Source organism: Hyperolius riggenbachi, chromosome 6 (genome assembly GCF_040937935.1).
Source record: "Hyperolius riggenbachi isolate aHypRig1 chromosome 6, aHypRig1.pri, whole genome shotgun sequence".
NCBI classification, from domain to species: Eukaryota; Metazoa; Chordata; class Amphibia; order Anura; family Hyperoliidae; genus Hyperolius; species Hyperolius riggenbachi.
This window is the reverse complement of record NC_090651.1, coordinates 145,537-160,760: the sequence shown is the minus strand read 5'-3', so window position 1 is coordinate 160,760 and position 15,224 is coordinate 145,537. Positions and strand designations below refer to the sequence as shown.

Here is a 15,224-nt window from a genome sequence, read left to right as displayed (position 1 = left end):
ACAGTGCTGTATACTATGTTATACACTAGTGATGGACGGAAGTACTACTGATCCCAGCAGTACAGTGGCAATAGAAGACAGTGCTATATACTATATTATACACTAGTGATGGACGGAAGTACTACTGATCCCAGCAGTACAGTGGCAATAGAAGACAATGCTATATACTATGTTATACACTGGTGATGGCCGGAAGTACTACTGATCCCAGCAGTACAAGCTGACTGGCAGTACAGTGGCAATAGAAGACAATGCTATATACTATGTTATACACTGGTGATGGACGGAAGTACTACTGATCCCAGCAGTACAGTGGCAATAGAAGACAGTGCTATATGCTATGTTATACACTAGTGATGGACGGAAGTACTACTGATCCCAGCAGTACAGTGGCAATAGAAGACAATGCTATATACTATATTATACACTGGTGATGGACGGATGTACTACTGATCCCAGCAGTACAAGCTGACTGGCAGTACAGTGGCAATAGAAGACAATGCTATATACTATGTTATACACTGGTGATGGACGGAAGTACTACTGATCCCAGCAGTACAGTGGCAATAGAAGACAGTGCTATATACTATGTTATACACTGGTGATGGACGGAAGTACTACTGATCCCAGCAGTACAGTGGCAATAGAAGACAGTGCTATATACTATGTTATACACTGGTGATGGACGGAAGTACTACTGATCCCAGCAGTACAGTGGCAATAGAAGACAATGCTATATAGTATGTTATACACTGGTGATGGACGGAAGTACTACTGATCCCAGCAGTGCAAGCTGACTGGCAGTACAGTGGCAATAGAAGACAATGCTATATACTATGTTATACACTGGTGATGGACGGAAGTACTACTGATCCCAGCAGTACAGTGGCAATAGAAGACAGTGCTATATACTATGTTATACACTAGTGATGGACGGAAGTACTACTGATCCCAGCAGTACAGTGGCAATAGAAGACAGTGCTATATACTATGTTATACACTGGTGATGGACGGAAGTACTACTGATCCCAGCAGTACAGTGGCAATAGAAGACAATGCTATATACTATGTTATACACTGGTTATGGACGGAAGTACTACTGATTCCAGCAGTACACTGGCAATAGAAGACAATGCTATATACTATATTATACACTGGTGATGGACGGAAGTACTACTGATCCCAGCAGTACAAGCTGACTGGCAGTACAGTGGCAATAGAAGACAGTGCTATATACTATATTATACACTGGTGATGGACGGAAGTACTACTGATCCCAGCAGTACACGCTGACTGGCAGTACAGTGGCAATAGAAGACAATCCTATATACTATGTTATACACTGGTGATGGACGGAAGTACTACTGATCCCAGCAGTAGAGTGGCAATAGAAGACAGTGCTATATACTATGTTATACACTGGTGATGGACGGAAGTACTACTGATCCCAGCAGTACAGTGGCAATAGAAGACAATGCTATATACTATGTTATACACTGGTGATGGACGGAAGTACTACTGATCCCAGCAGTAGAGTGGCAATAGAAGACAGTGCTATATACTATGTTATACACTGGTGATGGACGGAAGTACTACTGATCCCAGCAGTACAGTGGCAATAGAAGACAATGCTATATACTATATTATACACTGGTGATGGACGGAAGTACTACTGATCCCAGCAGTACAAGCTGACTGGCAGTACAGTGGCAATAGAAGACAATGCTATATACTATGTTATACACTGGTGATGGACGGAAGTACTACTGATCCCAGCAGTACAGTGGCAATAGAAGACAGTGCTATATACTATATTATACACTGATGATGGACGGAAGTACTACTGATCCCAGCAGTACAGTGGCAATAGAAAACAGTGCTATATACTATGTTATACACTGGTGATGGACGGAAGTACTACTGATTCCAGCAGTACAGTGGCAATCGAAGACAGTGCTATATACTACATTATACACTGGTGATGGACGGAAGTACTACTGATTCCAGCAGTACAGTGGCAATAGAAGACAGTGCTATATACTATGTTATACACTGGTGATGGACGGATACACTACTGATCCCAGCAGTACAAGCTGACTGGCAGTACAGTGGCAATAGAAGACAATGCTATATACTATGTTATACACTGGTGATGGACGGAAGTACTACTGATCCCAGCAGTACAGTGGCAATAGAAGACAATGCTATATACTATATTATACACTGGTGATGGACGGAAGTACTACTGATCCCAGCAGTACAGTGGCAATAGAAGACAGTGCTATATACTATGTTATACACTGGTGGTGGACGGAAGTACTACTTATCCCAGCAGTACAAGCTGACTGGCAGTACAGTGGCAATAGAAGACAATGCTATATACTATATTATACACTGGTTATGGACGGAAGTACTACTGATCCCAGCAGTACAAGCTGACTGGCAGTACAGTGGCAATAGAAGACAATGCTATATACTATGTTATACACTGGTGATGGACGGAAGTACTACTGATCCCAGCAGTACAGTGGCAATAGAAGACAGTGCTATATACTATATTATACACTGGTGATGGACGGAAGTACTACTGATCCCAGCAGTACAGTGGCAATAGAAGACAGTGCTATATACTAAATTATACACTGGTGATGGACGGAAGTACTACTGATCCCAGCAGTACAAGCTGACTGGCAGTACAGTGGCAATTGAAGACAATGCTATATACTATGTTATACACTGGTGATGGACGGAAGTACTACTGATCCCAGCAGTACAGTGGCAATAGAAGACAGTGCTATATACTATGTTATACACTGGTGATGGACGGAAGTACTACTGATCCCAGCAGTACAGTGGCAATAGAAGACAGTGCTATATGCTATGTTATACACTAGTGATGGACGGAAGTACTACTGATTCCAGCAGTACAGTGGCAATAGAAGACAATGCTATATACTATATTATACACTGGTGATGGACGGATGTACTACTGATCCCAGCAGTACAAGCTGACTGGCAGTACAGTGGCAATAGAAGACAATGCTATATACTATGTTATACACTGGTGATGGACGGAAGTACTACTGATCCCAGCAGTACAGTGGCAATAGAAGACAGTGCTATATACTATGTTATACACTGGTGATGGACGGAAGTACTACTGATCCCAGCAGTACAGTGGCAATAGAAGACAGTGCTATATACTATGTTATACACTAGTGATGGACGGAAGTACTACTGATCCCAGCAGTACAGTGGCAATAGAAGACAGTGCTATATACTATGTTATACACTGGTGATGGACGGAAGTACTACTGATCCCAGCAGTACAGTGGCAATAGAAGACAATGCTATATACTATGTTATACACTGGTTATGGACGGAAGTACTACTGATTCCAGCAGTACACTGGCAATAGAAGACAATGCTATATAGTATGTTATACACTGGTGATGGACGGAAGTACTACTGATCCCAGCAGTACAAGCTGACTGGCAGTACAGTGGCAATAGAAGACAATGCTATATACTATGTTATACACTGGTGATGGACGGAAGTACTACTGATCCCAGCAGTACAGTGGCAATAGAAGACAGTGCTATATACTATGTTATACACTAGTGATGGACGGAAGTACTACTGATCCCAGCAGTACAGTGGCAATAGAAGACAGTGCTATATACTATGTTATACACTGGTGATGGACGGAAGTACTACTGATCCCAGCAGTACAGTGGCAATAGAAGACAATGCTATATACTATGTTATACACTGGTTATGGACGGAAGTACTACTGATTCCAGCAGTACACTGGCAATAGAAGACAATGCTATATACTATATTATACACTGGTGATGGACGGAAGTACTACTGATCCCAGCAGTACAAGCTGACTGGCAGTACAGTGGCAATAGAAGACAGTGCTATATACTATATTATACACTGGTGATGGACGGAAGTACTACTGATCCCAGCAGTACACGCTGACTGGCAGTACAGTGGCAATAGAAGACAATCCTATATACTATGTTATACACTGGTGATGGACGGAAGTACTACTGATCCCAGCAGTAGAGTGGCAATAGAAGACAGTGCTATATACTATGTTATACACTGGTGATGGACGGAAGTACTACTGATCCCAGCAGTACAGTGGCAATAGAAGACAATGCTATATACTATGTTATACACTGGTGATGGACGGAAGTACTACTGATCCCAGCAGTAGAGTGGCAATAGAAGACAGTGCTATATACTATGTTATACACTGGTGATGGACGGAAGTACTACTGATCCCAGCAGTACAGTGGCAATAGAAGACAATGCTATATACTATATTATACACTGGTGATGGACGGAAGTACTACTGATCCCAGCAGTACAAGCTGACTGGCAGTACAGTGGCAATAGAAGACAATGCTATATACTATGTTATACACTGATGATGGACGGAAGTACTACTGATCCCAGCAGTACAGTGGCAATAGAAAACAGTGCTATATACTATATTATACACTGGTGATGGACGGAAGTACTACTGATCCCAGCAGTACAGTGGCAATAGAAGACAGTGCTATATACTATATTATACACTGATGATGGACGGAAGTACTACTGATCCCAGCAGTACAGTGGCAATAGAAAACAGTGCTATATACTATGTTATACACTGGTGATGGACGGAAGTACTACTGATTCCAGCAGTACAGTGGCAATAGAAGACAGTGCTATATACTATATTATACACTGGTGATGGACGGAAGTACTACTGATTCCAGCAGTACAGTGGCAATAGAAGACAATGCTATATACTATGTTATACACTGGTGATGGACGGATGTACTACTGATCCCAGCAGTACAAGCTGACTGGCAGTACAGTGGCAATAGAAGACAATGCTATATACTATGTTATACACTGGTGATGGACGGAAGTACTACTGATCCCAGCAGTACAGTGGCAATAGAAGACAATGCTATATACTATATTATACACTGGTGATGGACGGAAGTACTACTGATCCCAGCAGTACAGTGGCAATAGAAGACAATGCTATATACTATGTTATACACTGGTGATGGACGGAAGTACTACTGATCCCAGCAGTACAGTGGCAATAGAAGACAATGCTATATACTATGTTATACACTGGTGATGGACGGAAGTACTACTGATCCCAGCAGTAGAGTGGCAATAGAAGACAGTGCTATATACTATGTTATACACTGGTGATGGACGGAAGTACTACTGATCCCAGCAGTACAGTGGCAATAGAAGACAGTGCTATATACTATCTTATACACTGGTGATGGACGGATGTACTACTGATCCCAGCAGTACAAGCTGACTGGCAGTACAGTGGCAATAGAAGACAATGCTATATACTATGTTATACACTGGTGATGGACGGAAGTACTACTGATCCCAGCAGTACAGTGGCAATAGAAGACAATGCTATATACTATATTATACACTGGTGATGGACGGAAGTACTACTGATCCCAGCAGTACAGTGGCAATAGAAGACAATGCTATATACTATGTTATACACTGGTGATGGACGGAAGTACTACTGATCCCAGCAGTAGAGTGGCAATAGAAGACAGTGCTATATACTATGTTATACACTGGTGATGGACGGAAGTACTACTGATCCCAGCAGTACAGTGGCAATAGAAGACAATGCTATATACTATATTATACACTGGTGATGGACGGAAGTACTACTGATCCCAGCAGTACAAGCTGACTGGCAGTACAGTGGCAATAGAAGACAATGCTATATACTATGTTATACACTGGTGATGGACGGAAGTACTACTGATCCCAGCAGTACAGTGGCAATAGAAGACAGTGCTATATACTATATTATACACTGATGATGGACGGAAGTACTACTGATCCCAGCAGTACAGTGGCAATAGAAAACAGTGCTATATACTATGTTATACACTGGTGATGGACGGAAGTACTACTGATTCCAGCAGTACAGTGGCAATCGAAGACAGTGCTATATACTACATTATACACTGGTGATGGACGGAAGTACTACTGATTCCAGCAGTACAGTGGCAATAGAAGACAGTGCTATATACTATGTTATACACTGGTGATGGACGGATGTACTACTGATCCCAGCAGTACAAGCTGACTGGCAGTACAGTGGCAATAGAAGACAATGCTATATACTATGTTATACACTGGTGATGGACGGAAGTACTACTGATCCCAGCAGTACAGTGGCAATAGAAGACAATGCTATATACTATATTATACACTGGTGATGGACGGAAGTACTACTGATCCCAGCAGTACAGTGGCAATAGAAGACAGTGCTATATACTATGTTATACACTGGTGGTGGACGGAAGTACTACTTATCCCAGCAGTACAAGCTGACTGGCAGTACAGTGGCAATAGAAGACAATGCTATATACTATGTTATACACTGGTGATGGACGGAAGTACTACTGATCCCAGCAGTACAGTGGCAATAGAAGACAGTGCTATATGCTATGTTATACACTAGTGATGGACGGAAGTACTACTGATTCCAGCAGTACAGTGGCAATAGAAGACAATGCTATATACTATATTATACACTGGTGATGGACGGATGTACTACTGATCCCAGCAGTACAAGCTGACTGGCAGTACAGTGGCAATAGAAGACAATGCTATATACTATGTTATACACTGGTGATGGACGGAAGTACTACTGATCCCAGCAGTACAGTGGCAATAGAAGACAGTGCTATATACTATGTTATACACTGGTGATGGACGGAAGTACTACTGATCCCAGCAGTACAGTGGCAATAGAAGACAATGCTATATAGTATGTTATACACTGGTGATGGACGGAAGTACTACTGATCCTAGCAGTACAAGCTGACTGGCAGTACAGTGGCAATAGAAGACAATGCTATATACTATGTTATACACTGGTGATGGACGGAAGTACTACTGATCCCAGCAGTACAGTGGCAATAGAAGACAGTGCTATATACTATGTTATACACTAGTGATGGACGGAAGTACTACTGATCCCAGCAGTACAGTGGCAATAGAAGACAGTGCTATATACTATGTTATACACTGGTGATGGACGGAAGTACTACTGATCCCAGCAGTACAGTGGCAATAGAAGACAATGCTATATACTATGTTATACACTGGTTATGGACGGAAGTACTACTGATTCCAGCAGTACACTGGCAATAGAAGACAATGCTATATACTATATTATACACTGGTGATGGACGGAAGTACTACTGATCCCAGCAGTACAAGCTGACTGGCAGTACAGTGGCAATAGAAGACAGTGCTATATACTATATTATACACTGGTGATGGACGGAAGTACTACTGATCCCAGCAGTACACGCTGACTGGCAGTACAGTGGCAATAGAAGACAATCCTATATACTATGTTATACACTGGTGATGGACGGAAGTACTACTGATCCCAGCAGTAGAGTGGCAATAGAAGACAGTGCTATATACTATGTTATACACTGGTGATGGACGGAAGTACTACTGATCCCAGCAGTACAGTGGCAATAGAAGACAATGCTATATACTATGTTATACACTGGTGATGGACGGAAGTACTACTGATCCCAGCAGTAGAGTGGCAATAGAAGACAGTGCTATATACTATGTTATACACTGGTGATGGACGGAAGTACTACTGATCCCAGCAGTACAGTGGCAATAGAAGACAATGCTATATACTATATTATACACTGGTGATGGACGGAAGTACTACTGATCCCAGCAGTACAAGCTGACTGGCAGTACAGTGGCAATAGAAGACAATGCTATATACTATGTTATACACTGGTGATGGACGGAAGTACTACTGATCCCAGCAGTACAGTGGCAATAGAAGACAGTGCTATATACTATATTATACACTGATGATGGACGGAAGTACTACTGATCCCAGCAGTACAGTGGCAATAGAAAACAGTGCTATATACTATGTTATACACTGGTGATGGACGGAAGTACTACTGATTCCAGCAGTACAGTGGCAATAGAAGACAGTGCTATATACTATATTATACACTGGTGATGGACGGAAGTACTACTGATTCCAGCAGTACAGTGGCAATAGAAGACAGTGCTATATACTATGTTATACACTGGTGATGGACGGATGTACTACTGATCCCAGCAGTACAAGCTGACTGGCAGTACAGTGGCAATAGAAGACAATGCTATATACTATGTTATACACTGGTGATGGACGGAAGTACTACTGATCCCAGCAGTACAGTGGCAATAGAAGACAATGCTATATACTATATTATACACTGGTGATGGACGGAAGTACTACTGATCCCAGCAGTACAGTGGCAATAGAAGACAGTGCTATATACTATATTATACACTGGTGATGGACGGAAGTACTACTGATCCCAGCAGTACAGTGGCAATAGAAGACAGTGCTATATACTAAATTATACACTGGTGATGGACGGAAGTACTACTGATCCCAGCAGTACAAGCTGACTGGCAGTACAGTGGCAATTGAAGACAATGCTATATACTATGTTATACACTGGTGATGGACGGAAGTACTACTGATCCCAGCAGTACAGTGGCAATAGAAGACAGTGCTATATACTATGTTATACACTGGTGATGGACGGAAGTACTACTGATCCCAGCAGTACAGTGGCAATAGAAGACAATGCTATATAGTATGTTATACACTGGTGATGGACGGAAGTACTACTGATCCCAGCAGTACAAGCTGACTGGCAGTACAGTGGCAATAGAAGACAATGCTATATACTATGTTATACACTGGTGATGGACGGAAGTACTACTGATCCCAGCAGTACAGTGGCAATAGAAGACAGTGCTATATACTATGTTATACACTAGTGATGGACGGAAGTACTACTGATCCCAGCAGTACAGTGGCAATAGAAGACAGTGCTACATACTATGTTATACACTGGTGATGGACGGAAGTACTACTGATCCCAGCAGTACAGTGGCAATAGAAGACAATGCTATATACTATGTTATACACTGGTTATGGACGGAAGTACTACTGATTCCAGCAGTACACTGGCAATAGAAGACAATGCTATATACTATATTATACACTGGTGATGGACGGAAGTACTACTGATCCCAGCAGTACAAGCTGACTGGCAGTACAGTGGCAATAGAAGACAGTGCTATATACTATATTATACACTGGTGATGGACGGAAGTACTACTGATCCCAGCAGTACACGCTGACTGGCAGTACAGTGGCAATAGAAGACAATCCTATATACTATGTTATACACTGGTGATGGACGGAAGTACTACTGATCCCAGCAGTAGAGTGGCAATAGAAGACAGTGCTATATACTATGTTATACACTGGTGATGGACGGAAGTACTACTGATCCCAGCAGTACAGTGGCAATAGAAGACAATGCTATATACTATGTTATACACTGGTGATGGACGGAAGTACTACTGATCCCAGCAGTAGAGTGGCAATAGAAGACAGTGCTATATACTATGTTATACACTGGTGATGGACGGAAGTACTACTGATCCCAGCAGTACAGTGGCAATAGAAGACAATGCTATATACTATATTATACACTGGTGATGGACGGAAGTACTACTGATCCCAGCAGTACAAGCTGACTGGCAGTACAGTGGCAATAGAAGACAATGCTATATACTATGTTATACACTGGTGATGGACGGAAGTACTACTGATCCCAGCAGTACAGTGGCAATAGAAGACAGTGCTATATACTATATTATACACTGATGATGGACGGAAGTACTACTGATCCCAGCAGTACAGTGGCAATAGAAAACAGTGCTATATACTATGTTATACACTGGTGATGGACGGAAGTACTACTGATTCCAGCAGTACAGTGGCAATAGAAGACAGTGCTATATACTATATTATACACTGGTGATGGACGGAAGTACTACTGATTCCAGCAGTACAGTGGCAATAGAAGACAGTGCTATATACTATGTTATACACTGGTGATGGACGGATGTACTACTGATCCCAGCAGTACAAGCTGACTGGCAGTACAGTGGCAATAGAAGACAATGCTATATACTATGTTATACACTGGTGATGGACGGAAGTACTACTGATCCCAGCAGTACAGTGGCAATAGAAGACAATGCTATATACTATATTATACACTGGTGATGGACGGAAGTACTACTGATCCCAGCAGTACAGTGGCAATAGAAGACAGTGCTATATACTATGTTATACACTGGTGGTGGACGGAAGTACTACTTATCCCAGCAGTACAAGCTGACTGGCAGTACAGTGGCAATAGAAGACAATGCTATATACTATGTTATACACTGGTGATGGACGGAAGTACTACTGATCCCAGCAGTACAGTGGCAATAGAAGACAGTGCTATATACTATATTATACACTGGTGATGGACGGAAGTACTACTGATCCCAGCAGTACAGTGGCAATAGAAGACAGTGCTATATACTAAATTATACACTGGTGATGGACGGAAGTACTACTGATCCCAGCAGTACAAGCTGACTGGCAGTACAGTGGCAATTGAAGACAATGCTATATACTATGTTATACACTGGTGATGGACGGAAGTACTACTGATCCCAGCAGTACAGTGGCAATAGAAGACAGTGCTATATACTATATTATACACTGGTGATGGACGGATGTACTACTGATCCCAGCAGTATAAGCTGACTGTCAGTACAGTGGCAATAGAAGACAATGCTATATACTATGTTATACACTGGTGATGGACGGAAGTACTACTGATCCCAGCAGTACAGTGGCAATAGAAGACAGTGCTATATACTATATTATACAATGGTGATGGACGGAAGTACTACTGATCCCAGCAGTACAGTGGCAATAGAAGACAGTGCTATATACTATGTTATACACTGGTGATGGACGGAAGTACTACTGATCCCAGCAGTACACACTGACTGGCAGTACAGTGGCAATAGAAGACAATGCTATATACTATATTATACACTGGTGATGGACGGAAGTACTACTGATCCCAGCAGTATAGTGGCAATAGAAGACAGTGCTATATACTATATTATACACTGGTGATGGACGGAAGTACTACTGATCCCAGCAGTACAGTGGCAATAGAAGACAGTGCTATATACTAAATTATACACTGGTGATGGACGGAAGTACTACTGATCCCAGCAGTACAAGCTGACTGGCAGTACAGTGGCAATAGAAGACAGTGTTATATACTATATTATACACTGGTGATGGACGGAAGTACTACTGATCCCAGCAGTACAGTGGCAATAGAAGACAATGCTATATACTATGTTATACACTGGTGATGGACGGAAGTACTACTGATCCCAGCAGTACAGTGGCAATAGAAGACAGTGTTATATACTATATTATACACTGGTGATGGACGGAAGTACTACTGATCCCAGCAGTACAGTGGCAATAGAAGACAATGCTATATACTATGTTATACACTGGTGATGGACGGAAGTACTACTGATCCCAGCAGTACAGTGGCAATAGAAGACAGTGTTCTATACTATATTATACACTGGTGATGGACGGAAGTACTACTGATCCCAGCAGTACAGTGGCAATAGAAGACAATGCTATATACTATGTTATACACTGGTGATGGACGGAAGTACTACTGATCCCAGCAGTACAGTGGCAATAGAAGACAATGCTATATACTATGTTATACACTGGTGATGGACGGAAGTACTACTGATCCCAGCAGTACAGTGGCAATAGAAGACAGTGCTATATACTATGTTATACACTGGTGATGGACGGATGTACTACTGATCCCAGCAGTACAGTGGCATAGAAGACAATGCTATATACTATGTTATACACTGGTGATGGACGGAAGTACTACTGATCCCAGCAGTACAAGCTGACTGGCAGTACAGTGGCAATAGAAGACAATGCTATATACTATGTTATACACTGGTGATGGACGGAAGTACTACTGATCCCAGCAGTACAGTGGCAATAGAAGACAATGCTATATACTATATTATACACTGGTGATGGACGGAAGTACTACTGATCCCAGCAGTACAAGCTGACTGGCAGTACAGCGGCAATAGAAGACAATGCTATATACTATGTTATACACTGGTGATGGACGGAAGTACTACTGATCCCAGCAGTACAGTGGCAATAGAAGACAGTGCTATATACTATGTTATACACTGGTGATGGACAGAAGTACTACTGATCCCAGCAGTACAGTGGCAATAGAAGACAATGCTATATACTATGTTATACACTGGTGATGGACGGAAGTACTACTGATCCCAGCAGTACAGTGGCAATAGAAGACAGTGCTATATACTATATTATACACTGGTGATGGACGGAAGTACTACTGATCCCAGCAGTACAGTGGCAATAGAAGACAGTGCTATATACTATGTTATACACTGGTGATGGACGGAAGTACTACTGATCCCAGCAGTACAGTGGCAATAGAAGACAGTGCTATATACTATGTTATACACTGGTGATGGACGGATGTACTACTGATCCCAGCAGTACAAGCTGACTGGCAGTACAGTGGCAATAGAAGACAATGCTATATACTATGTTATACACTGGTGATGGATGGAAGTACTACTGATCCCAGCAGTACAGTGGCAATAGAAGACAGTGCTATATACTATGTTATACACTAGTGATGGACGGAAGTACTACTGATCCCAGCAGTACAGTGGCAATAGAAGACAGTGCTATATACTATGTTATACACTGGTGATGGACGGAAGTACTACTGATCCCAGCAGTACAGTGGCAATAGAAGACAGTGCTATATACTATATTAAACACTGGTGATGGACGGATGTACTACTGATCCCAGCAGTACACGCTGACCGGCAGTACAGTGGCAGTAGAAGACAATGCTATATACTATGCTATATACTGGTGATGGACGGATGTACTACTGATCCCAGCAGTACCCGCTGACCGGCAGTACAGTGGCAATAGAAGACAATGCTATATACTATGCTATATACTGGTGATGGACGGAAGTACTACTGATCCCAGCAGTAAACGCACGCTGAGCTGACTGGCACTACAGTGCAGTGGCAAATATAGTATAGGAGGCTGGGGGGCCCTGGCTAGCCTAGCTGGTGAGAGAGAGTCTAACCTGCCTGCCTACCCTAAGCTAAACCCAAACGCAAGTGGCGGAGAAATGACGCGGTTCGGGTATTCATTTACCCGAACCACGTGACCCGCTCGGCCAATCACAGCGCGAACCAAACGTTCGGGGAACGTTCGGCCATGCGCTGTCAGGCCGAACATACGTTCGACCGCATGGCCGAACACAAGGCCGAACACCACGAGGTGTCCGGCGAAGCCTGAATCGAACTCGAACAGCCCGAAATCCGGGCGAACCCGAACAGTGGCGAACACTGGTCGCCCAACACTACTCATAATGCAACAGTGATACAGAGAAGTGTGACTCTCCCACAATGCAACAGTGATGCCGAGAGGTGTAACTCCCCCACAATGCAACAGTGATGCAGAGAGGTGTGACTTCCCCACAATGCAACAGTGATGCAGAGAGGTGTGACTCCCCCACAATGCAACAGTGATGCAGAGAGGTGTGACTCCCCCACAATGCAACAGTGATGCAGAGAGGTGTGACTCCCCCACAGTGCAACAGTGATACAGAGAAGTGTGACTCCCCCACAATGCAACAGTGATGCAGAGAGGTGTGACTCCCCCACAATGCAACAGTGATGAAGAGAAGTGTGACTCCCTCATAATGCAACAGTGATGCAGAGAGGTGTCACTCCCCCACAATGCAACAGTGAAGCTGAGAGGTGCGACTCCCCCACAATGCAACAGTGATGCAGAGAGGTGTGACTCTCCCACAATGCAACAGTGATGCAGAGAGGTGTGACTCCCCCACAATGCAACAGTGATGCAGAGAGGTGTGACTCCCCCACAATGCAACAGTGATGCAGAGAGGTGTGACTCCCCCACAATGCAACAGTGATGCAGAGAGGTGTGACTCCCCCACAATGCAACAGTGAGGCAGAGAGGTGTGACTCCCCCACAATGCAACAGTGATGCAGAGAGGTGTGACTCCCCCACAATGCAACAATGATGCAGAGAGGTGTGACTCCCCCACAATGCAACAGTGATGCAGAGAGGTGTGACTCCCCCACAATGCAACAGTGATGCAGAGAGGTGTGACTCCCCCACAATGCAACAGTGATGCAGAGAGGTGTGACTCCCCCACAATGCAACAGTGATGCAGAGAGGTGTGACTCTCCCACAATGCAACAGTGATGCAGAGAGGTGTGACTCCCCCACAATGCAACAGTGATGCAGAGAGGTGTGACTCCCCCACAATGCAACAGTGATGCAGAGAGGTGTGACTCTCCCACAATGCAACAGTGATGCAGAGAGGTGTGACTCCCCCACAATGCAACAGTGATACAGAGAGGTGTGACTCCCCCACAATGCAACAGTGATGCAGAGAGGTGTAGAAGGCACCTTGGTTTGTCCATAGCTGAGTCTTGTGTACTTCTCTTTACAGGGAGGGGGCTGCCGGTTCCTGCGGTATAACTGCTCCATCAGAGCCCCCCGGAAAGGTTGGGCATTAATGCATCCAGGAAGACTGACTCACTACCATGAGGGGCTTCCCACCACAAGTGGGGTCCGTTACATCTCAGTCTCCTTTGTGGATCCCTAAGCAGAGCAGAGCTTGTGGACAGTTCATTGTAACACTGATAAAGTATTATGAGAGGCGGGGGATGGAGGCAGCGGGACCAGCGGATCTGAACAAGCTGTGAACATTGGCCGGATCTCCTGCAGCGGTTCCCCCTCTGCTAAAATCACTGCTATAAATAGATGAATCTTTGTTCCGAAGGATGCCACATTTTATGCTTTATTACTCCAGACTTGTTAGGGTATCTGCGCCTTTATAGAAGGGGTGAGGTGCAGAGTCAGTCTGCAGACAGAAGGGGTGAAGGGCAGAGTTAGTCTGTAGACAGAGAAGGGGTGAGGTGCAGAGTCAGTCTGCAGACAGAGAAGGGGTAAAGCACAGAAATAGTCTGCAGACAGAGAAGGGGTGAAGCGCAGAGTTAGTCTGCAGTCAGAAGGGGTGAAGGGCAGAGTCAGTCTGTAGACAGAAGGGTTGAGGTGCAGAGTCAGTCTGCAGACAGAG

General features: G+C 43.7%; 1 protein-coding gene across 4 annotated transcripts in view; it reads left to right on the top strand.

Annotated features, from left to right (window-relative positions):
- PLOD1 (procollagen-lysine,2-oxoglutarate 5-dioxygenase 1) overlaps window positions 1-14,926 on the top strand; it is a 170,564-nt gene extending 155,638 nt beyond the window's left edge. For all 4 annotated transcript variants that reach the window (XM_068238745.1, XM_068238744.1, XM_068238748.1 and 1 more), the window contains one exon: window positions 14,595-14,926. In XM_068238745.1, coding sequence (XP_068094846.1) covers window positions 14,595-14,750 — 156 coding nt within the window. In that variant the 3' untranslated portion in view covers window positions 14,751-14,926. The remainder of the gene's footprint in view (window positions 1-14,594) is intronic.
- The last annotated feature ends 298 nt before the right edge of the window (window positions 14,927-15,224 follow it).